General features: G+C 37.7%; 1 protein-coding gene across 2 annotated transcripts in view; it reads left to right on the top strand.

The window, feature by feature from the left end:
• The window catches only part of BRINP3 (BMP/retinoic acid inducible neural specific 3), a 223,807-nt gene that overhangs the window by 3,363 nt on the left and 194,559 nt on the right, over positions 1–25,885 (top strand). The window contains exon 2 of one of the 2 annotated variants that reach the window (XM_074831700.1): positions 14,786–15,071. The exons of the other annotated variant lie outside the window; for it this stretch is intronic. Within the exon in view, the coding sequence (XP_074687801.1) occupies positions 14,836–15,071 (236 nt within the window). The 5' untranslated portion in view covers positions 14,786–14,835. The remainder of the gene's footprint in view (positions 1–14,785; positions 15,072–25,885) is intronic. 2 annotated transcript variants of the gene reach the window in all.

Here is a 25,885-nt window from a genome sequence, read left to right as displayed (position 1 = left end):
TCACAGATGCACCAGCCAATCCCTGGCAACACGAGCACGAACTATATGTAGCGTGGTGTAAAGAGCGAGGTAAAGAAAACAGAGTGCAGACTGGCACAGTACCTTGGAAGACAGGAGACCTGCTTTTTTTTGGGGCTACGATTTCTGTGCTGCTTAGAGACCATCATGCATTTAAAAAGGTAAGGGCTTTGTTCCCAGCGGTCTGTACTGCGGTTCACTTCCGAATTCAAGTGCATTTTTCTGTGTACCTTTCATTAAATTTAGCGCAGAGTGGGAAGAAAGTGGAATACGGTACGATTTACTGTTTGGGATTTTTTTTGGAAGACCGCATCAGTTTCAGCTTGTAATGATTTGGTTTAGAGATTAAGCAAGTGTGTGCATGTGAAGTAAATTCATGGGTAGCAGAATAATGTACCGTATGCGATAAGTGAAGGCTGTTCTACTGTAGCATCAAAATCAGTCATGGATCCATATCATATGAAGGCCAATGCGAGATGAACCTGATTTGGAAAAAAACCTATATAGAGTAATTCAGAGACATGTATCTGACAAGCAAGTCTGGCAGATGAAACAGAAATAACTTATTTCCTAGAAAAGCCCATGACTAACTTTATTTAAACATGGCATCACAAAAGAATGCTATAAAAAGAAGTGAAGTCAAAAGCTTATAGAGTCTGCATGTTCAAAGATGAGTGACTCTGACACATTAAGTATACTGATAAAGCTAGAGTGGCCCTACTCACATTTGCAAGACATAAGAAATAACTTTGGAGGAGGAATCCATTTGGATATCAGACTTTACAGACTGCTGTCAATGCTCAACTCCAACCATGCAAGGGGTTACTCATTTTAAATAGGTGCTCTATCAGCTTCACCATCAGACCCAGCTTTGAGAACAGAAACACTTGATTGTATCTCATCCTCTCTCTCTCTAAGCGAAGCAACAGAACTGTAGTCTTAGACGCTTTGCGGTGCTGTCCAATGATCAGAGGTCCATAATGAAACTACCTACAAATTCTTGCCTTCAACCATTTTTCTCTCTAAATCATGTACATAATTTAAGTGAGGGAGAAAAAAAAATAAAGATCAGTTATATTTTCAGTAAGCTGTTCCACCTCCAGTGAGAGCTAACCTCCCCAACAGATGCTGAGTTCACCAGAGTTGCTGTGTTTGGGGTGCTTGTTCATGAAACGCTGAAATACTGTGAGTGAAAACGTTAACTAGGAAACATGGAAACAAGCAGCAGAATGTTTTGCAGATCTCGCTGCAGAAGGCAGCATTTGTACAACAAGCCAACAAAACAACTTGAGGATCTTGGAGTGATGTAATCACCCCATCTCATCCTTCCTCATTTTTTCTATTACTGTCTGAATGCTGTTGTGAAGAATTAATTACAGAAGTCTACACATTGTTTACACCAATGTGTGTCTGAAAAGTTAATTCTTTAGTCACATAGATTGCAGTGACTTTTCACTGCTCTCAGTGCCAGGTAGAGACAATGATTTACGGGAGTAAAATATTTTTACTCCATTTAGATTAATTTGAAATTGACTCACCATGTATGACTATGATCAGGCTTAAGAGATTTCTTGTTTGAGATGCAACACCTACTGAAAACAAAAGACAGCTCTTTTTACCAGCAAGCTTGCTTCTTCAGCAATTTTTGAAAATCTAAATGGAAAATGGGAAGATCAATCAATTCACATAAGTTTTTGCTTAGAAGAAAAAGGGAGTGGTGGGAAGTATTAGGTAACACTTTCTAGAAACATTAAGTGTTTTCTTGTTGTCATGTATGCCTAGTGCAGCCCTTTCTTATTGCTCCCAGAGCTTTGTTTCTCCTCAAAATCAGAAGTAAACATTGGTCGTTTTTTTTTTTGGTTTTTTTTTTTTTTTTTTTTTTTTTTTATTCTTCTGGAACACTAGTAATCTCATATGGGAGCAAATTCACCAGATATACAATTTGACAAATAGAGCCAAAATACTCTTGCAGAAAGGTTGCATTAAAGAAAACTGTCCTGTTAGACTGCTGCAGGCAGTAACTTACAGCTAGTTGTTTTATGAGGAAGTTATCTTACTCTTCTTGATCTCATCCTGAACCCTCATAAGAGGGAGCATTTTTTAAAAATAAAATTGCAACCACATTCTCTTCATAGCATTGTTTTCCTATTGTTCAATATGTCTGCTGTTCAGTGAGGGCCTGATCTTGCACAATTAAAGGAGATCAGAGCATTGCTATTAACTTCACTGAAAGCAAGATCAATTTCCAAGATAATAATTTGGAACTAAAATGAACTTCAGATTTAGAAAAAAAAAGCACAACCATCATGAAGTTACATGCTGCATACTGAGCAGTGTAAAGCTTTGCATATCTTGAGTCAAATAGCATTAAAATACTAAAGAACTGAAGGATTTTTAACCTGATCTTACGTTGTTTTAGGTCTCAGGACTCTATCATCATTGATAAACCAACATTTTTCTATATGAAGTTGAGGAACATTAAGAGAGCTCCATTTTCTGAAGTCCCCCCCTGAGCTGCAGGCGTTCAGTACCTTGTGTCTTAAGTCATCATACTGCTGAAAACTGTAATGGGAATAATTTGGTCTCCTAGCTCTGAAAATAATCATTTATATGTACCATAGTAAGTGTGTATACATAAACATAGTTTGTATATACATATGGCTCCATAGATATAAATATGGATGATATGCACTGCACATACCCACCCATTCATCCCTCTGCACACATGGGATGTATATTTACTCTTTTGCCCTGGCTCATACCATGTGATCGATTATTCAGCACAGTCTTTTTCCTGTCTCCCATTGAGAGTCTCCACTTGCTCTATGTGCCACAAAATAGCGTGCTGACAAGAGGAAAGCAGGACACTCTGCCATGTCAAAGCTTTTCATGTTTAACTAATGAGCCTCTCACAAAGGCCACAGATTTCGTTCCACCTTCAAAAGAAGATTGACCAGGCAATATATACTGTTAGCTAAATTAAGACTATTAAACTGTAGTGGTTTCTCTTATAATGAGGTGAGATTCTAAGACTCGTCAGTCAGATACCTTTACTGTAGCGGTCACATTAGTGGTGATTAGAAAATTCTGCTAATTTGCAGTAACACCTTCACTACCACATCTACCAGCACTTGATTAATGAGAAAAGTGGTTTCCAAGGTATTTATTATACATTGTCAAGTAAAGGACTTAAATCTGGGGAATCAGAGCACTACTCTATACCTTTAATCCCGTATTATTCATGACTACTGACAACTCGATAGAGCTAATTTAGCTCTTTCAGTACTTACAATCTATTGGAAATAACAAAAACACCTGGTTAACTGAACATGGATGACCACGCCAAAATCAAATGGGATTATTAAAATCTGTTATAAATATATTTCTTCATCTTTTTCTTCTTTCTCTATTTGAGATCTCTATTTCTAAGGAGGCTTAACATCACTGGTGAAAAATACTGCTGCATGCTGAAAAATGGTATTGGCAGCCCAAGAGTATATCTTTAATTACCTATTTTTCACCTAAAACATTATTGAGCCCTCAGCAGTTTGGAGGAGAGACAGAACAAATATTTATTACAACAAATCTTATCTTTAATAAATTTGGGGGTTTTTCGTACTTAATGTGCAGCCCTAAAGGTTAGAATTGCTGAATTCTGAACATGTAGTTTATACATATATGTGTACTTTAGCATCTTGACAGTGACCATATCAGCACTTGTATTTACTTACAGGAAAGATTTAAAAACAGTGTAAGCAGAATGTCAGCATTCAACCTTTTGTTCTTCCATCCTGAACTGCTGGCTGATCTAGAGGGCAGAGCTGATACCCACCTCTTTTCCTCAAGAGTGTGTAGATGCTCAGCATTTCTTGCATTAATCACCTTATTCCTTTGGTACCAACGTTTCTAATGAAAATGCTTGTTTATGTAAAGTAGCAATGTTTATGGCAGTAGAGACTCATCCTGCTGCCAGCCTCTGGAGACTATGAATTTATTTCACATAGAGCCATTAGTTGGTGATGGCCATTAGTTGGTGGTGCTCTCTTTTTTAATCACTGCTCCTGTGGGATATGAATCTGACTCATTGGCTTAAAAAGTAAAAGCGTTAGTAACTTACTAAGTACCCTTTAAGCTATCTGTTAGCATAAGTTCATTAGCTTGATTCACATTAGTTGAAGAGACAGTAATGGCTTTTTTTGAAAGGTAATCTTACTTATAAAACACCTTAATTTCTTCATACTGGTTTGTCTTGGTTAGGCAAAGTCTAGAACATTTCCTTTTCCTCAGTCTTCCTGGAGAAAAAAACCGAGGCTATAATAAAGAACCTATGTTCCGCATACTTAGAGAGACTGCAGTGATCTGTAATCTCTAATAAACAGACTGTGTCTCATTCTGCACTAAAAAGATACTAGTTGAAAGTTTAAAGCTTTTCAGCATTAACTTAGCACCTTTCGACTAAATCTGAGTGTGTTTTTCTATGAGCTACAGCAAGAAATTTTGTACTAACAAAATTGATAATTTTCTACTAATGTGGTTTTAGACTATTACGTAGCTAAATTAAAACAGTAGGGAGATTGTAATTTGTGATGAGATACTAAAGCCCACACTTTCTCTACTTGTACCATGATGTTCACAAGAAAGACATCTTTTAGCAGACATATTTTCTCTCTAATTTTGTAATTTCTTCTAAACTTGTCAAAAATCAAGACTTACAGGGAAGCTTTGGTGTTATATTTATATGAGATAGCAGGCTGCCCAGTACACATGACATAATTATTACTTGTACAATCAAGCTTTGTGTGTTATCTGTCCTGAGATGCAATTAGGTCCAGACTGGCTTGCTGAAGCTTTAATCTTTGCTCAGTCAGCCATAAAGTCCTTACTCTCACTATAAAAAATTAATAGCTATAACATGAACATTTAAGAGGACCTGGCTACTGCCCATATACTAGCTACAGGCTTAGAACGTTGCAGCAAAGGGACTTAAGAAGAGTCATGCAACAGTTTACTGTAGGATCAGATGTAGAACCATGGTCTCTTGAATCCTCCATGAGTCCCGTCTAGGGAGCTTGCACAACAGGGAGCGAGTTGTTTCTGACAGGACAACAGTGGTGTAAGTTGATTTTATTTTTCTGCTAGAATAAATAAATTGAAGCTTAGGAACTGAAAGGAGTTTTAACTATCCATTTACACCAGCTGAAAACCAGCTACACCATCTGTGAAATCAGATGTAAAATATGTTATGAGCTGTGGAGCACTTTTGTCTGAAAGACATAATAGAGGAACAAACCAAAAACATTATCATTCTATTAGATATCAATGTTAAGAAATAAAATATATGAAATCGTCCATTTTTACTGCAATGTATCCAGCAAAGTGCACAGAACGCAAAATGCCATGCCATTAGACCTTTATGGAGATTATTTCTAATTAATGGTCTAAACTGTAACCACTCATTTTCACATGGAAAATAAAATCAAGAAGAGTATAAATCCTTGATCAGATATCACCTATGTATCCCATGCCTGAGCCAGAGCTCCTAAACTGAGAAATTCATTCTTAGAAATAAAAAAACCCCATTATTTTTCTGATAATGTTTTGAAACAGGAACAGGATTATCAATAGGTTAGGTAATATTTGAAGGGATGGAAGTACATGGAACTAGGCTGCAAGATGGATTTTGTAAATATATTATCCCCCTTACAGTCAATAGAGTTCATTGCTTCTTTGGCCCTCTTCTTAAGACCACAGAACAACTACACACCATTATTTTTTCTCTTCATTATCGTACAAACAATATTAGCACTCCAACAGCTTCAAAGAAACTTCTATTTTTGTCTGAGACTGACAATTCTTTTCTTCTCCATCCTTTTCTGAACATTTGTTGCAGAATCTCCAGAAACAGAAATTTTAAGTAGCAACAAAAATAGTAAGCCACTCTGATAGTAGAATGAACATCTTCATTTTTATTTTATGATATTTTTGTCATCCAACAATTTGAAAGTACTCTATAGACATACTTGTTCAGGTTTCACAATACCCTTCTTGCCTGATGTCATGAACAGAAACTATAATCAAAAAAGGTTACGGGACTTGTCAGTGGTTATGCAATAAAATCAGAGCTATACTTAAAGGTGGGTCTGCTCCAAGTACTCTCCTTCCTCTATAAAACTGAATCTTCTGTTGGTGAGCAAAGTTTCCTCCCACCCCATCTCATTTTAGTGTGATATGAATCCTTCTGCACTGGAGAATAACCGGTTACATTTGGATTGGTCCTCAGACTTGAAAACCTAGAACCTAAAGCCTTAGTGTAGAACCTGTAAATAGCTGCTTCCTCCCATTCTAGATGGGAACACCTGAAATAGCCCTGGGTTTTAAAACTAGTAGAAGGATGAAATTAAACAGGTAGGAGCTGTTTGTTATTCTGATGTGGTTTACTGGATATAGCTAACTTAATGTGTCTTAGTATGCATGCTCTTTTCATGGCCAGCTGATACTTAGGGGATAAATTGGGCCAGAAAACTGTCTGGGCACTAACAGTTATGGGTGAAAAGGAGATATACTACTAGACTAGTACTTTGTGACTTTACAGTGGTAGTTTAATATTTAATTTTAGGGTGCACTCTTTGCAAATCCTAAGGACCTACTAAATTGCCATTAAAATACACCCAATGAGATTATCATAGCAGAGTATATTGAACATTTTGAAGTTAAACATGAGTTTTTAAAAATTCCAGTAAGCTGGAATCCAAGCTTCTAAATATCTGTCTCCCGTTAGGATTTTCTACAAACTTGAATGCTCCAGTATGCAAAATTGCATGTCACAGTGATAGATGTCAGCTTGTGCCTGAGGAAATACTGGACCAGAAACTTTCCCTATGCTGTTCTTTTTCTTTTCCTGTAGCACAGATACCAAACTTATTCAAAAAGAGATTGTTCTGTTTCCATTCTAACTCTCTAATTCAGCTGTTTTAGCTGAAAATTTTTGGACGATTTGGGAGAATGCTTAACGTAAGTTGTGCAATGGAAGAGTGACTTAAGACTGAAGTGTCACAGTTCTACATGCAAAGATTTTTTGCACATGAGACAGTCCATGTGCACTCATGGACTTTGAAAGATGAAGACTTCATCCCCTATGAACTTTATGATTGCTGAAGTACAGTCATCCAACCTGGAGCAGGTTTAAAGCTTTTGAACAGCAGGTTTTTCTGTGGCTTTGTGGCATCCTGGATGTCCGTCGGCTGAAGGCCAGGGCTCGGTCAGTGTCCTGCTTAGCTGTTCCAGAAATGAACTTCATTTTAGCTCCTTGTGTGACTGATGGATGCTATCCGCCAGGGACTTGGGTACTACCCCTATTTAAAGATAAGGAACTGAGACACCATGAAGACTGGGTGATTTCTCTCTGTTATGCACCTACACAATTCACGTTTGAGACGTCCAGGTGCCTCATGTCCTTTCACAAACACCGTGCTCTGCCTTTACGTGGTGGAGGAGTGTGGCTCCTCCTGGCTCACAAGCACGGAACGAGGGCTAAAGCAGCCAGCATCTGCAGCCGAGCCAGAGGCTGAGCTGTGAGATGGTGATCTCCAGGCAAAGATGTGTGCGGCCAGGCCCAAAGTCCAGCCAGAGAGCCCCGGGGCTGATGCGGGGGCTGGGACGGTCACACCAGCACCACCCAGGCAGGGTATGAAGGTCCAGGAGCCCCCCTTCAGCTCCCAGGGGTGGGTGGAGATCCCAGATGAGGCTGGTGGGGAGGCCCGTTTGTGCACTCAGGGCCCTGACAGCTGATTTCTTCCTCTCCGTGTGTTCTTTGCAGGAACAGATTCACTCATTAAGGCAGAAAGACTGAAATTGCAATCTGGGGATGCTGCCCTACGTCATCAGCTAAAACACATAAAGATCCATTTGCACAGGACGATGAACTTAGATTAACAGATTGAAAAAGCACCTGAGGGAATTTATACATCATGATCTGGGCAGCAAAGGAAAAAATTAGGTCTTTTACAAATATCAGGCATTAAAACAATTACCTCAGTACACCTGACAGCCAGTGCACACTTCAAGTGCTAAGGAGACTGGCACTAGCTGTGGCGGGATGCGATAGAAAGCACGTGGGTACATCCAATTAAAGACTCACAGGCACTTGCAGGAGTGAAATTCTTCAGGGACAGAGCAAACACCCAGGCACATTTCGCGGGCAATAGCTGTAACCTGCGGCAATCAACTCTCATGTTCCAGACAGACCCAATGATGGCTGCAGAAGTCAGGCTGACATGCGCTCTCTCTCTTTCTGTGGGTGCATTTTATTTTTGCTCGTCTTCTCTGAAGGCTAGGATGAGGAGAAAATAGCAGGATTGCTTTTACGAAAAAAAAAAAAAAAAATCAGACATCCTGTTTGTTCTCTGTTTCAGCTTTTGAGGACATAGTTACAGGGGTCTTGTCCTTGTCTCACATAGAGAAGAGAGAAGAAAGCTGAAAATCGGCAGTGGATGAAGCTCAATTTCAACAAAGAAAAGGTGTCGCTTTAGGGTGCACGTAGGCAAAGCAGATGCCAGGACCTAATACGAGGACCCCACTTATTTTTAGGCCTGGAATGTAAAACTCACTTAAGGATGTTAGATGTAGAATTATTTTCTCCTTTCATATTTGCCAACATACCTGCTTTTGAGTCTCTGCTGAGGACAGTTCCTAGGTCAGGACTTATTGTAGCTCACAGTGAGTAACAGAGAACAAGCTGATTCAACGCTGAAAATCATCTGTTGACAAATACATTTTGTCTATCCAGATGCCTTCTAATTTTTGCATAACGGCACAAGCTGTACCCTGCAGCTCATGTATCGGATCTAGTGGCAGGGAAAGCTCTCCATCCTTCAAGTCCCCACACCCCTATTCTGTTTCTTAGTTCTACCAAATGTACATGTTGGCTCTCTTATTACTGCACCAGCCTTCTGGTGGTTCTCAAAATGTGTGAAAGCTAACTGCTGTCAAACAGCTGCCTGCGAGCACAGGACAGAGTGGTGCACCTCAGCTCATGACTCGTTTTGCTATCCTTCAGGACGTTCAGCTTGGGAGAATTTATTCTGTGGATTTGGGTATCTTCCTTTGAAGAACAGAATCCCTGTGGTGGCTGAGAGCAGAGGAGAGCACTGCTATACTCTCCTCCTCTATAGCTGATAGCAATTGCAGCGCTTTCTGCTCTTTTCTTTGACAGCACGTCATCAGCTTCATGGCTGTTTCATTTACACCGGACTGTGAGAATTTTGAGGACAGGTGCCTCCCTGGGTCTCATTCATTTAAAGTTGTTAACATGCGAAAAATTGCTTTTTGAAAAAAAAAATAAAAAAAATCACTGATTATAAGTAGGCCCTGTAGTGCTTTACAAAGGTGGGCAACATGATCATCACACTTCAGATGAGGAAGTGAGAGAAAAGAGACATAGTGATAAACCCAGGGTCTTACAGCAGTTAAGAGTCATATCTGAGACTCACACTACTGCTTTATTCTTTATGCAAAATTTCTTTCCATTTTTCAGTGTCAAAATACCTTTGAAAAAAATGGTCCTGGCTTATCTTGCCTTCTATGAGCTTCACTGCTTTCCATCCAGCTGCAGCAAATAAAATGCTGTTTCTTGTTATTGATGCGAAGTTGAAGTCACTGGTAGCATCCCTGAGAATTTTGTGTAAGAGTTAGAAAATAAAGAATTTACTTCATTCCTGTTTTCCATGATGTGTACTCTAAAAGAAATATCAAGTGTACCCTGTTACACTTAGTACTGTACTTCATCAAAAGCAGTAGCTTTGAAATCCCAAAGGCTAGTAAGTGGATGGAGGGATGGAGCACCAAAAACCTCATAAATGATAAAATTCTGGTCTTACTGAAATCTGCCTACCTGCAAACAGAATTGGTTGTATTCCCCACATCTGCTCTTGGATTTTTTTCTTTGTTTGTTTGTTTTTAAAGGGATATATACTTATTAATTATTATTTTGATTAGTTAAAAGAAAACTAGGCTTTGTGTTTTGCATAAAAAAGCACCATCTTAGAGACATTAAGGTTTTTAACTCTTGTGGAGAGCCGAACATAGGGTTTCCTGGTAAGTTACTTATTACTTTCCTTTGAAAGGACATAGCTGAGAATAACAATCTTACGTTTTTATTTCATCATTATGGGAAGTTACAGCCAGGAGAATCCGACTTCAACATTGAGGATTCTCAACCTTCCATGGAGAGCTGGGATGTTTCAACATTTTAATGGAATTCTATTGAGCATAAAGAACAAAGGGCTTCAGAGAGATCCTGGTCTTCTGCCTTTCCGCTGTCAGAAGGAGATCTCTGTGAGATGCGAGGAGAAAGCGGGAGTGACAGAGGCAAGGCTGTGCTCATTTCTGTGATGCTGACAGAGACTGCAAGGGCATTGTTCCATGTGTAACAGAGGAGGAGCATCTCAGACCAAGGCCACAGCACCTCTCAGACTTGCATGATAGAGAGACATACTGAATGCCCCGATCTTATTTAAAATGTCTGTACATTTAGTGTACAGTTATTGTATTTTTATTCTTGAGAACTGCAGGTGTAGATGTGGCCCAAAAAAGCTACTGATGATACCTAATATCAACTTTATTGACTCTTATATAAAAGCTACTCCACTAGTGAACCAGCAGCGATCTATTTAGTAGCTATAACTCTACTGTATATTAGCACATCTGTTCTATACATGACTCTCACCTCTTAGGAAAAAAAAAAAAAAAGGTTGCATGCAGTGAGGTTTCCTTGAGAAAATTTTATAGTGTTTTCATTTTAGAAAGGACTTATACTTACTGATTTGCTTTTTCTTGAACATTGCTGTCCACACATTTGGGCTGGTCCTATATTATTCTGTATATCTTAATATACATGGGTTATCAATTAATATTCTGTAAGCAAGAGAGCTCCACCCACAAATCAAGCAGAGACTTCAATTTGTACTGTTTTAGGTACAGTAGCTTAGTGAGTTCATAAACTACACATATGTAATTATATACCATTTCTAATGTTAAAAAATTTATTTACCTTAAAAAAGGAAGACTGAGTTTGGTGGGCTTTGCCCTACAATAGGATGAAAACAAAAAGACTACAGATGTTCTGTGTTCTTGTTCACAGCTGAAGCTTGATGAAATTTGTCCCAGTGGCCACAATGTTTGTTCTGTACTTGCCAGTATTATATTTACAGGTGATGTAAGTGCATGGATTTTACCAGTCTTCAGCACGCTCTACATGTTCACGAAAACTAGGACTTAGCTATGGTGTTTCCAGAAGATGCTGAGTCAAATTCATTCTGCATTAATGCCAGTGAGGAGACAATGGATTTCTAATAGAGAAGAATTTAGCCCATTATGCTTCTTGAACTCACTCTAACCTCAGAATTTCGAAGAGGAAGGACTGAAAACTTATTAGCATTTGGAAGTGGTAGCTGGGTAAAACTCTGGGGATAACAGAAAGTAATTGTTCTGAGCAGCTATACCTGATAATTGTCCTCTAAGCTAGCACTTCAAAGAGGCAGCATGTTGACATGACAGTTTTGTTTGAAGATGTCTTCTCTACAGAGCATCTTCTGCACTTTAAAATCCACCAGCTCTGTTACTTAACAGGTGTTCATCTATTTTTCAGTTCTCACATCCCACCCTGAAACCAGCAGGTGCTCTACCACAAATTTAATTCAGATTATTCCTCCCTGGAGTTCTGTGACGGCTGTTGTAACTACAACCTTTGTATGCTCCACATGCCTATAACAGCCTTTAAAAAATGTTTTTAGGGCATTTACATTCATTAGAGAATCTGAGTATTTAAAATTTTGAGATATTTTTGAGACTGTAACCTTAGGAAAATTCCTTAGGCTGGCATTTTCTAAATTATCTTTTACTAGGAAATACACATTTGAAGTCCTCTAAGAGCTTAAAAAAAAATTTAGCCTTGGTCTTTTCATGCTTCAGTTCCCTGTTTGTTAAATTGAGGTAAAAGTTTACTTCTCAAGGGTGTTATGAGAATTAATGCTATACAGGCTGATTCTACAATGGCTGGACAATATAGACAAGTGGGTAAGTATCAGATGGAGATGCACACATTATTTCACTCTCCCTAAGGACTAGATGTATATTTATAATCTTTTGGAAAATACCTTCATATATTTTTAAAACAAGGAGACTATTTGCTTCTGTAACTACACAGGTTCTCTAAAGGTGTTTTGCCAGTGGTTAATTTACGATATGCCACGAGGTGTAGCATTAAGGCAAGCACAGAGCAGGGTTCTTCACTATTCCTTTCCAAGTGCTCATTTGGTCTAGTTTTAGGAAGATGCTACATATACAAAGTAATTCATTTTCCAATCCTAATATTATCATTTTGAATTCAAAAGGGACTCAATTAGTCATCATTACAGTTTAATGGCCTGAAACACTTTAGTGTTAATAAGTACCTGAAAAAGTAAACTCCTACTTCTTGTAATTTAAACCATTACATGATTTTTCCAATAGAAAAGATAATTTAGGAAAAATAGAACCTTATGTCTTAGCTAGCAGTTTTATAACAGCAGTAGGTATGAAAATTAAAATTCTCATTATGCTCTTTGAAGCTTCACATAATGTCAAGAAATTATGCCCAAGGTCTTCCTAGTCTCTGAAGAAGATGGTAGAGGGGAACGACTACACTGTGCAATATATTTTTTCCTGATTGGTTAAAAAAAAAGATAGGCAGAAGTATTTGTGGTTTTTCACTCTGCTGTGATGCAAAAGCTGGTCTGGCCTGTCTGGAAGTGACTGACATCTTCATTTACGTGGAGCTAATTTTTATCATGATCATCTTGGTTTTTATGGTCCAGGAGATCAATCCATTGCTTTTCAGTTTTGCTTCAGATCTGTGCATGCTTTTTCATATGATGTGATGAAGTTTACACAATAGTGTAATCTCACATACATGAATTTCAGCCCATGAAAGAAAGAAAGTACCAATCTAGGGAAAAGATACTGAAACGTCATACAGTATACACAGATCTGCAGGCTTTTTGCATGTAAGTGATTGCTTGAGAGTATAAAAAATAAGTAGAGAGATCTTTGTTGTAGGCTCCTGGAATCTCATTTCAAAAGGATTTATAAAATGAATGCAATCTGTGTTTTATGATCATAAACTGCTGCATGGTTGTAACTGTTTATGGTCGCAACTCAGTGCTTTGGCATATGCTCAGCATGAAATATAGGAATAGGGTCTTTTTTTTTTTTCAGTGAGCTTACGTACACATTTATTGTTTGCAGGATCAGGTCCAAATCATGTTACAAACAATTCCATTTGTGCCTAAGAAGACGATAAACCTTGACTATTTCTCTGGTTGTATAGACAGATTATTATATTCTCAGACTGCAGATTCCCGTTGGCTCATATGAACTTCCGTGCTCTTCTGGAGGCAGTTAACTTCCTGCAGCTGATATGTTTATACTCTGTACAAAAGATTTCAGAATATTAATGTCTCAAACATATGCACAGAGCATATTTATTCAGCTACACCATTTCCATTATAATGGACGGGTGGTACTGAGTGTGCAGTTGCAGAACTGTTCTGTTGGAAGCATCCTTCATTTACGGTACACTTAGAAATTAAATTACTGATGGTAAAGAAAAATTTCCCACCAAGTAAAAAAAAATCATAGCAAGGGGCACTGTAAAAATGTCATAATGAGTGTTGTTTTGAGTGAATGTGAATTAAAAAATGTTTTTCCCTGTAAATTCATCAGCTAGAAAAATGAAAGCTCTCACATTACTATATTTTAATTAATTCTGTGCTGGTTTACCTTACACTGAAAACAAGAACTGATTGTTTCTATATATTTAGGAATCTACATGACCTTTGTCATTTCAGTATTTTTGAGAACTTCATGCTCTTGCACAGATGTTTTCACAAAATCTGAGCAGGCTATAGAATCATTATCCTATTTCACAGGTATGGGACTAAGGTATAGAGAGAAACTGTGGCTTGTCTTCACTGAGTTCCTACATGAGGCTATGGCTCATACTTGATATTTGATTGGGCACCCAAACAATTGTTTACGCTCCATTTAAATAGTATTTCTGGGCTGAGCCATTGGATCGGAGTGAATTGGACTGAAAGTCAATTGCTGCTGTTAGGGATACTCAAAAGTGCAGCGTCTGGAGCTTGAATAACTCGTTGAACTCATCACTGTGGGTAGCTCCAGTGCTGGCGATCAATGCAGTCACTCTTTGTCCAGCTACACTAGTTTGAACAGAATAACATGAGCCTGTTAACTACGTTTGTAGTGAAGACAAGCCACTAAGTGACTTTTCCAAGGACATGAAAAAAGAAATCAGCCTGGGTCTTCTGAATCCCGTCTGTTTTCTGTCCAGTATCTGAACTGCGACCTTATGCATAGACATTGCTGAATGATTTTGTACTGACGCTAACAGGCAATAATTCTTGTGTTACATATTTTTCATTAATGACTAGCATTATTGGAAAAAACCCCAACAATCCCTTCCCTGATAATCTGTGAAGGTTTCCCTTCAACAGTAAATATTATTACTGATGATGTTAATGGAGACATTAGTTTCACAGCATTTGAAGTACTTAAACACTCCGCTGTTAACTAGCCTAATGGGGTTTATGGTAATGTAAAACGTAATAAAGTAGAGGCCACTATCTCTTTAAGCTGAAAGAAAGGAAACTTGTTTCTACTTCCAAGGGATGCCTAGTGTGTGCTTATCTAATTGACTGTGTATTTTGTCTAGGTGTTGAGGGAAAGCTAAGAGAATGAAGGCTCTAAGTCCCCAGTGGAAGCATGATATGGCGATGCAGTGCTGGTGCTGAATTGTTCTCTCTGATGGCTCTATGGGAGTGGATAGCACTGAGTCTTCATTGCTGGGTTTTAGCAGTTGCTGCTGTTTCGGATCAGCATGCCACAAGCCCCTTCGACTGGCTCCTCTCTGATAAGGGACCCTTCCATCGCTCACAGGAATACACAGATTTTGTGGACAGAAGTCGACAGGGATTTAGCACAAGATACAAGATTTACAGGTATGAAGCAAAGGGAAAGCAATTACAGAGATATCATCCTTAGAAGTTGTAAATTATCAACAAGGGTTTCCTTAAGGGAAAGTTTCAGATGTGGGAACAAATCCATAGACACAAAATTCATTGCTGAAATATATGCAAGGCCATATATGCAGTGTGTACTATGGAAATGCCTACTTGTGTTGTTTCTATTTTGTTTAAAGAACTCCTGGTAATTGATTATGTTGCTTTGGAAAACGTTGTTTACTACCTAACCTCTACTCTGCCCTAGCGACATACTCAAAAATGTCCCAAGGTATTCAAACAGCATCTTTGATTGCAGAGGGCTAACATGGAACACCTTTGATCATGCAGCAAGATCCAGTTCAATTGCTTTCAGTGTGGCTTATCAAGACATAAACTGAGACTTGAAGAATGAAATTGTGGCTCCACAGATACTGCTGGCAAAGCATGGACTTCATTGTACAAACCAGGGCATTTCAAAAGTGACTCAAAAAGTTCAATGCTAGTTTATATCAGTGTTTTGAGAAGCAGTTTTCTCATCCCTGAGGGACTGAACAATAAGACCACTGTGAATTTTAACCCAAATTGCAGGTGTTTGGTCCGTCACAAAACTCAGCGTTAGGCTGGCCCAATTCAAACTGAGATAGGAAAAAATGGGAAAACTTCAAAAGTACAGGTCTGCTTGAGAATTTGTGCCTTGCTGTAGAGTTGCTTTCATGATACATTTGTAACCTGCCGGTTTCTACTCTTTGAGCCAGCACTGGTGAAATAGCTTCTTAATCATTTGCAAGAGGTAGAACTCAGTAACATCCAATAGGTTTATCAAGGACATGGGAATGAAAAGGAGAGTTTAATAGTAGTAACCTAATGACAAATAGAAAGAAGAGGAGAAATGAGGGAGCGCGAGAGATTAAGAACTGAGAAAAGATCTGTAAGCAGAGAGACTTTTTCACTTCATATTGTTATAGATTCCTCCTGGCAGCAAAAAGAAAGGGGTGGCATCAGGGCAGTACAGGACAGATTTTTAACTTCCCTGATAACTCTCCAAGATATAAACACAGACAATTTTGGTATGGAAAGACACACGCTGATTTAATCTAAAACCATGACACAGTTTGTGCAAATTTCATACCTATTTTAAACTATTATTCCCTAGTGGTATCCAGCTCTTTAGAAGAGTGGTATGTGCTTGTATTATATTTAGTCCAGTGTCCAGCGGCCCATGACAAAACTGCTGGTCTCAGTCTGTAAAGATTTTATTTTTAAGGAATTTACTTAATTCCTTTCCTAAATACATGCAGTAGAGGGCACTCTGTTGCAGGTCAATTTTGCAGTGAGCTCCTTTGCGGTATATAGAGAAATTAAACACATTTTGAAAATAAAGTGTGGTTTGGAAATATGCTTGATGAAGTGGCTTGTCTTAACAGAACAGCATTGCCCAATATTTACTGCATTTTAAAAGCCAGCTGTCAGGACCAATAATGTAAAGCCAATAATGCAGAGACTGAGACAGCATATTTTATTCCTATTATTCTGTATTAGTCAACACTGAACCAAAATTATCTTGCTAAAAACATGAAAGATGGAATTGTATTTCATTTCAGCTCTTTCAATCAGGTCTTTGATAACTTTTCTCATCTCAGCCATCATTACAGAGACATTGTTAAGTTTTATAGATCTGTAATCATATCGTTAATATTTATTTGGGTTTGTGTATAGGTTTCCACTGACTTTAATTTACACAATCTCACAGAAAGTGCTTCTTGTGTTTATTTCTATCCTCTGCCTATTCCCTTCGAGAAATGAGCCAGGAAGCCAAAAGAGGCACAAGCTACCTGAATTAAGAGAAAAGCTGCAATTTTTGATTTAGTCCTCCAAATACAAACCTTACTGCAAAGCTCTCCTGTAAAATATGGTCCCATTAGCAAGTAGTGCAGAACATGGTGACCTTGTTACGAACCACACACTGTAAATTTAATCCCTGTTGCTTTTCTATGAGCTTTCCCAGGCTACAAGATCTGGAGTCTAATTGGTCTGTTCATTCCCTCACTTATCTTTTACCTAATGAAAATGATCCCTCAGGGACACAGTCCTGATTTGAATGGAGAGGTAAGGAAGGCGAAAACATGGGCCAGGCGAAAACATGGGCCTGCATTGGCTCAGCGGGATCACATTAACAAGAGAGAAAGGTGCCGTTCCAAACAGTGCTAACAGGACGGCCTCCTTTCCCTTTGCTCTTCACTTCAGCCCTTAAAGCCCACACCCGAGACCTGACCACTCAAGAGTAAAGGCGGAGGAAAGTCATCTCCCTTCATTTTAACATACATGTCAGGTCAAAATCCGTGGGGCTGAAGAACACTGAAATGTATAGGGTGAGAGACTCCAGCAGATTGTGTTCCGTTTTGAATCCTTTCTGATAGGATGCTGGTAGCACAGTGGGGTCAGACAGAAAATTACTGAATACCTTTTTTCTTTTTTATTTTAATTTTTTTTTTTTAATGGCACAAATGTGGCAAGTAGCTGCAGACTACCTAAAGGTGTGCCTCTCTTTTGGGGAAGGAGTTGGCTCCAAAACTGATGGGACTGTGGCAAGTAGCCTCTCTCTTTCCATGTCTCCAGACCAATGGCATTCAAGCCATACACAGAAGATGACCCATTGTATCTCTTTGCCAAAACCTAACAAATACTGCTGCCCACGGGAATTAACTCAGGACAACCGACCTAACACTGGGACTAGGTGTTTACAATTAACAGCAATTAAATGGTCTCAATAAAAATAACATAAAACCAGTAGTGATTTGCACATACTGCATGTAGTATTTTAAAATGTGTTGGAGGAGATTTCAGCAGAAGGCTGCTGTATGACTTTGGTTTTCTAACACCGGAACAATTACACAGCGACTAGAATGATATTTTGATTCCCACTACTTTTTCCCCTCCTGTGGCAGTCTCAGGAGAGACAGTAATGATGTAGAAAGAAAAAAATCTCAAGTAAATCATTAAGTTCCCAAATTTTTTTAATTTCAAGATAACATTCCTTATTATAATCAAGATCATCTTAAAAAGCAGACAATACCTGTTATTCTGTGTTTGGCTAAATCAGGTAGTGCATATTTCTGTAAATACCTAAGTGCCAGAGATGAAGGCCTTTATTTTGCACCGTTGTTTGACACTGATTTGAAAGGATCAAGGTCACATTCTGCAGGCCCATGAAAGATATAGAATGATTAAAATCAAGGTAATAGGACAGTAGACTGGAAAAACACATATTGAAGAGAACAACAAAGAATATTAAAATGAAGATTTCTTGAAACTTGATGGAAGCATTGTCATTATTTTTCAGCTATTGAGTAAAACAATGTTGTGCTACTTGTTTTATTCCTGTCACTTGCATGACAGGAGACAGACTGATTTTAAAGTCTAGTTTCACCTAAAAATATATGGCAATTGCTTTCCATAATGTCCAGTAGTCTTATTTTTTTCAGTTCTTAAATTATATAGCCTGTTTGCATTTAAATAGATGGAGTCCAACTTTCAGACTAAAACAAGAAAAAAGTTATCACTAAATGGACTCTGTGTTGGCATTTCTATTTCCCCCCTAGCTGTTTGTATGCCAACGAGGCAAAAAGCAACAGCTTTGTATCCTGGTCACTATAAACAAGTGTTCATCTGACCATCAGTCTGATCAAAATCGTAGAGATGAAGCCAAAGATTGGTACTGAGGAGCACACTTATTAACTGAGCCCTATTTTTTATGAGAGGTCTTAACTTAAGCGTAATATGTTTCTTAATATTTCTTATGTTTCCTAATGTTTCTTATGTTTCTTAAAGTTACACTCTGCCTTGTCTCCCTATCTGGCCTTCTGAGCAGAAAACAACTGTGTGATAAAAACAATAGATGCATAAATTATGGGAAGGTAGCAGTAGAAAAAAGCTACTGTCATGCTTATTTTAATCTATACACTAAAGATCAGTTATGTCCATGGGCAAACAGACTGAATCTTAGTGTGCTTAGCTCCCCAAGGAGAGGAGCTTTCAGCAGTACAGGATAGAGCTGAAAGAGACAAATATAGATGTAACAATGTTTTATCTATCTGTAATAATGTTTTAATCAGGTATTGCAGAACACTAACTAATTGTAACTGATATTACCAACGTTGCTATAAGTTGGGAATGGTGGGCTGGTTATGCTGATTACGTGGCAGTGTGCTATTCCCTATAATTCTTTGAAGGAAATATCCTGCTGCAGGATATTCGATAATTGCCATAGTTCTTGGTGGCATTCATTGCCACTGATCTATAAAGCGAAATTCCAGGAAAGCACCTGGATGGCTGCTGAAAACCTCTAAAGTAGTGGGAATGCTGTGTCAATGTTTTATGGAAGGTGGCTCCTGTAGTTAATATCAGTAAATATTTTTGCAAGGAAAACCGAGTTTATAATTTGTTATTTAATACACAATGGGAGTACTGTGCCTCTTATGTAAATCAGTTACCCAGACAAAGGAATTTCAATCCAAACAGAATGAGATGAGAGGTTACCAGGATGGAAAGAGTGATTATGAAATTATGCAAAGAACCTACATTGTATCAGAAGAGGTAATTTCCACAAAGATAGGGAAGTATTCATGCTATCAAATAAAGTCCTGAGGAAATCTCCTCAGGGATACTGTGTAGTTTTGTTCAAGCAAAATGATTTAAAGTCTGAAACAGATGTGAAAAATCAGAGGAAAAAAAAAAAAAGCCTAGCTTTGTCTTTTAAGGCAGAAATGTTTGGCACATCTAGGAAAAAACCAACCAACCAACCAAAAAACAGCTGAAAGAGGATACAATTCCTGTCAATATACATATCATATAAATCAAAAGCCATCACTGTCATAAAACCAAATTGGTATTAACTGGCTATGAATAAATTTAGGCTGGCTATTTAATGTTATTTATTTATTAATTTATTTAAAGGTTTCTAATCATTAGAGTAAAATAGTTCTGGGATGTATTAAGTTACAAAACCTTACCAGTTCTATGAACGGGGGGGAAAGGGTTATAAGATGTAATGCTTATGACAATGGACTAGGTTTTAGTAACCATTGATATCCCTTTGAGGTAAGTATCCCTAACAAGTGTAGAATACTAGTTTGTAAAAGAAGGAAAAATCTCCCAAAGAACTGAGTAGCTCTGTGCAGCACCGTACTGTGTGGCCTAAGAAGTGTTCCTTTAGAGGTTGTTTTAAAAGGGATTGTGTTTGTTCATGAACAACTAAAAAAATAAAAATATGAGAAAATAATGCTATCAAATTAAAGATTATTTTGTATTAGAACATACTGGGTTCCTCTCACATGTTCTGAATCCTCTGGTAACTGAACCTATAGGGTAAAGTGAGCAAGACTGGAGATTGTAGTAGAACACTCACTAATAAGTTTTAATACTTGTGTGTGAGGTTAAGTAGAGCCAACATTAAAGTCGGTTGTGTTTTTTATGCCTTACCAATATATTTTAGCTCACAGTTATCAATAGACCTCCTGACACATGTATACTCCTGACAGAGTGTTAATAAAAAACCTAGGGGGTTCAGTTGAGAAGGTACACATCACCATGCCCCGATTTGTGATTTTCACCCCAGTGTTCTGGAATGACATTTCCTTGTGCTTTTCCTGAGGTTGCTTTGAACTGATAGTTTAGGAATTTTAAGGCATTGAGAAGAAATAATAAAATGTCTTCAGTAATTTCTTCCAGTACAAATGTTTAGTAAAATGGAGGGCTGAAAAGAGATGTCTGCCATCATACCTTTCAAAAGGCTAAGGAAACGACGATATGGCATTTCTTGGTGCTGTTATTTTTGATACATTTGATTGTACTCTAGAAACCATCAGCACCATTTTTTGGAAGGGCCTGTTCGGTGCTGGTACTGTTGTCTTTTTGAAATAAGACTGCTTCTTTGGAAACTAAGACAGGAGCTCATTTCTCAGACCTGAACCTCAGTTTCCTTAACACAGAACGTCACATACAAAACCTACGGAAGGTGAGGGAGTAGTGACAGAGGAGTGGAACAACATATATCAAAGAAAGGAATGAGGCAAATTAGTACTGTAGCAGTTGAGGACAGAAATGGCCTGTAGTCAGCAAACTGTAGCTCTAATGGGCAATGATGAGGTAGCTCTCAACAGGTAGCTTAGCAAACTGGTCAACCATTGCCTTCAATTCTTCAGAGCCTTTGCTTCCTTGGGCATTGAACTGCATGCACAGTGTCACTGCTGGGCAGCCGAGATCTGGGATTATAAATGCACCAAAGAGCAAACAAGTTTATGTTCCACAATTGCTGTATCAGTAGGGAATAAACAACAGGAACAGTTCTGTTTGCCTTTTCGAGAAATTCACTGTATCAGTAAATTGCTTCTGGCTTGCACTGTAATTGGCCAGCTTGCTTTAGGGAATTTTCCATTCAACCTGGTGGATAAAAGGTACAGTAATCGGATGGATCATCATTCTCAGGATGTCTATGAAAGGCTAGACTACTGAATGCACAAAGTCTTCTTTTTAAATCCAGTGGCTCATAGGCTGGGGACAGAAAGAGCAGCTCAGAGACAATTTCTGGGATTGTGAGTTGATAGATTTCCACTGGAAAAATAGTATTTGTAGTCTAGTACAATGGCCTCATTATTATAGGCACTATAGGTACACAGAACAAAAAGATGCTGATTTTGGTCCTGAGGAATCAAACAGCAATAGTTTCCTACAGTGGAAGAATAGTTTAATTAAAGTAAGGAAAAAAAAAAAGTTGGTCATTTTTAAAGAATGTCTGGATCTGAAAAATAGCATTGAGTTTCATTTCTGATTGTGATATACTTTAACAGCCTCTCTTAGTCTAGTTAGCTGGGCTTTGGTGAAACTGCTTGCATGAGTACATACCTGAGCAAAACAAAGGCGTTAAATGACCATATTTCCAGGTCTAGCAATATTTGGACAATGATCTCCAAAATCATCTCATTTCCAGTCCTTTGTTTTAAATGCAGATCTCCTTCATAAGAAAGTTTTACCTTTAGGGCCTAAATACCTATCAGGTAGTGATGCTTTACAATTAGCAATTCCTATTATCAGAATTATATTAGTTTCTTGATCTAAGTATCCAAGGAATTCTCTGGAAGTTACATGCTTCTGAAAAGGTGGAAATAAGGAGCAGATAATTTAAACAGAGAAGCTATGTATACATAACAGAAAACTTGCAAAAATGTTTTCAGCTGAATTATAACTGGAGCCTAGTTTAGTTTACCAGTAATCTCAAGGGGTTGACAAGTACATAGAATGGATGTTCACAGAGGTGAAGGAGTCTTTCACTGACGTTCCTATGGATACTTGTGGCCCAGGAAGAAGGGCAGACTGACATGAGGGGCTCAGAGATGGGCAGGAACATCCAAAGAGAGGTAGGGAGTTCTGATTCCCAAATTGTCCTTCTCTGTCCAGCTCTGTTACATATGTGAGGCAGCACAGCAGAGAAGTCATCTGCTCTAGGTAAAGGGCTAACACTTACGACTCAAGAGCACAGGATAAACCAAGCTCACTTCTGACACCGATCCACAACATCAGCCCTCAGCCCACCTTTGAATGTCTTGGGAAAAGCATGACCAGATGCTGATGAAACAGGGTATTTTTTTAAGAGATTCTGGCTTCCTACAGAATCTTGTAGAAATCTCAGTGAACAAGAAGAAATGTATCTGTGAACCTTAATCCTACAGCATTCCAAAACCTCTACACTGTTTTGCCACTGACCAGGGTCAGACCTACCCTATATCCCCTCACTCCAGTTTGTTGGCTCAGTATTAAACTACTGGGTTTCAAAACAAGAGTTTCTCTCTGTGAGATAAACAAGTGCTAACGTTGGGAAGGATAATAGGGAACAGTGCTGGCTAGGCCAGCAGGATTAAGAGTGTTCTCAGGAGTCAGTTTGACAAGAACACAAGCGTGTTTCAGCTTGGCAACAAAAGAGAATATCGATGCCAAGATTGCCTTCTGTATTTTTTTTTAATAATACACTGCAGGAGTCAGTGTTTTGACAATCTCTCTTTGTATTTCTTCTTATTTGTTTGGTGTATTTAATCAAAGATCCCAAGGAAACTCAAATAGCAAGGAGAAGAGTGAATCTTATTTTTTGTAAACATTACTATAATCTATTTCCAGAATATACCCACTTCCAAAATCTAATATTTTAGGGATAATTATTAGATCAAACCTCCTACTGATATGCTTCCTTAGAACAAAGAACATTTATTGAGAGAATATGGTGTGTCATCATTTCAGTTAGTAAGTTCATAAATCATTTAAGTTGCCCTAAAAAAATTAGGATAATAGAGGCTGTAACTTAATGGTTTCATGCAATCACTGAAGTAGTATAAAAGCTGTTTAACACTAATAATAGATTCATTCTTCAGTCAGCAGGATAGTCTGCCAGGATCTTGGGCATGAAATCAGGTCATTTTCATTAATTCTTTGAAGATTTTTGGTTAGCTGGGTCTTTGTTCTTTATTTGACCTTCCTTTTCATTTTTGTTTAAATATCCCTGCTAGTGCTATCACTGATATTCAAGATGTAGAGGATTTCAAATGCTGATGACTTTCATAAAGGGGAAAAACAATTGCCAAGATTTCTTTTGGTTACTGAAAAAAAAAAGAAAGAGTTTTTTTATTACTTGAATCATGTTCTCTGTGCTTTCATTTTAACCCCTATATTGTTATTTTTCCTTACTGCTGCTAGGTCAGTAGTCATCTCCAAACAGAATGGCTTTCAGGTTTCTCTTTTTGTCCATATGTTAAGTCTATATGGGTGGCATGTTATATCTTACATAGAGAAAAGAACTGAATAGCACAGAAACCTTTTCTGTATAGAAAGACAGTGGTATTGGCTGGAATGTATGATTCTTTGTATAGAAGGGTATTTGTGTCTTTTCCATACAGAAAAAGAACAACTGACACCAAATGTGCTCATTGAATTTTTGTCAGTTTCTTCTACTATCATTGACTTAAGGTCGTGGTCAATATCTTAGAATTCAAATCACAGTTGTCTTCTAGCGCTGATTGATTGATTCTACAGGTTCTACTAGTCACTATTCTGGTTGTGAATTTTTATTGTGTAGCTACAGATTCATTCCAACAGAGACCCTTGTGAAGAAAAGCAATACTTCAAAATAATGTCCTGTTTCTCCATTCTCCCTAGAATCCCAGTATGATTGTTATGGATAGTAGTGTTCTTAAGGTCATTAATGGCTCCATATCTCAATTCATCTTCTGATGCTCTCAATTTCTACTTTATTTATGCAGCTTGAGAAGAGAAGATACTTGTACTGACCAGACAATTTGATATATATGGAGCTCTGAAAACTGCACACACGAAGCCCACTAGCAATTTAGAAGTTGTGTATGCAGGTCTCACATGCATAGAAGAGATAGCATTTGGTTTTAAGTAATAAATGTTAAATTCTCAAGGGAAAAACTCATATACAGGTTTTGACTTATATAAGTAGCATAATTTAAAATCAAAAGCATAAGTCATTCTACCAAATATTCTGAAAGATCAGCAGAATCAGACCTGAGGAAATACAATTGATTAATTTAAAATAAATATTTCTATTTTAATTAATTTTGAACTATATTCGTACAGTTCTTGAAATTTAATAAATAGGGATTTTTAACTTATACCCTGACTGTTAGTAGTGGAATTGGATGCTTTACTAGGAACTCAAATAGAGTATAGCTTTGCCTACTGATAAATATGCTCTATTAATAGAAAGTAAACAGACACAACACATTTTTATCCAGTTACATCTAATTGTATTTTATTTAAATCACATCTAGCCATTTACATAAAATACTGGCTATAGTTTATAATAATAAACCTAAATTCTAAACATTACACAGCACAACCAATCTGATAACCCACATTAACAAACACAATAAAGTCTTTTGTCTACATTTCACACATTTAACCATGCAGAATAAATTAAAAAATAATAATTTCAACTGATGAAAAATGAAGGACCTGTAGTGAGGTCTACAAAGAACTGTTCATTGCCATTTTTCTTTTATAAAAGATCTAATGATGCTTTTGGTGACAAACTACAAGACATAAATAAGTTAGAATAAGTGGAAAACATGTAGTCTGTGGTGCTTGTTCATTTACTTCTTTCTAGAACCCAAATATTTGTGATTACTGCCAGAGTGAATCGATGTGAACACCAGTGCATGCGTGTTTATATACATTTATGTGCATATATATGCACACACCTATATGTATATGTCTGCACATGTATGTGTATATATGTGTGGATATATACATACATATATAAAAATATATATATGGATGAGTGAAAATAAATGAGTTTATTCACATTTTTGCAGTGAGAAGAATCCTGTTTATTAGAAAGGCAATCTTAGATCTTCTACAGTCAGATGTCTGAATAAGAGCCCTTGACCAGTACTTTAACGAAGTTTACTCTGGACACTTCCTGATGAATCAGAGGTCCAGAAATTCTCAATAACATTGGCAATGCCAAAAGATCTTTCCTTATTATATCCCTGTGTTAAAAAGCCTGTGTTGGAAACATTCTGTCAGAACTGGCTGCGTTTTCCCATGCTTTTGGTCAACTCTAGGTTATGCCACCTACATTAAACTTTAGCTTTGGCTACAATAAAAGACATCTGAGAACCTGTAACACATTAACATGAACTGTCTGTTTCATACAGGGGTAATTATGACTTTGCTCCATTTTTTTTCTCAATCTCTGTATTATTCTAGTTAAATAAATTAACCTTGACAGGGTATAGTTTTAT

Source organism: Strix aluco, chromosome 8, assembly GCF_031877795.1.
Source record: "Strix aluco isolate bStrAlu1 chromosome 8, bStrAlu1.hap1, whole genome shotgun sequence".
Taxonomy (NCBI): Eukaryota; Metazoa; Chordata; class Aves; order Strigiformes; family Strigidae; genus Strix; species Strix aluco.
Note: the sequence above shows the minus strand (reverse complement) of the source record. Positions and strands in the feature narration are given on the sequence as shown.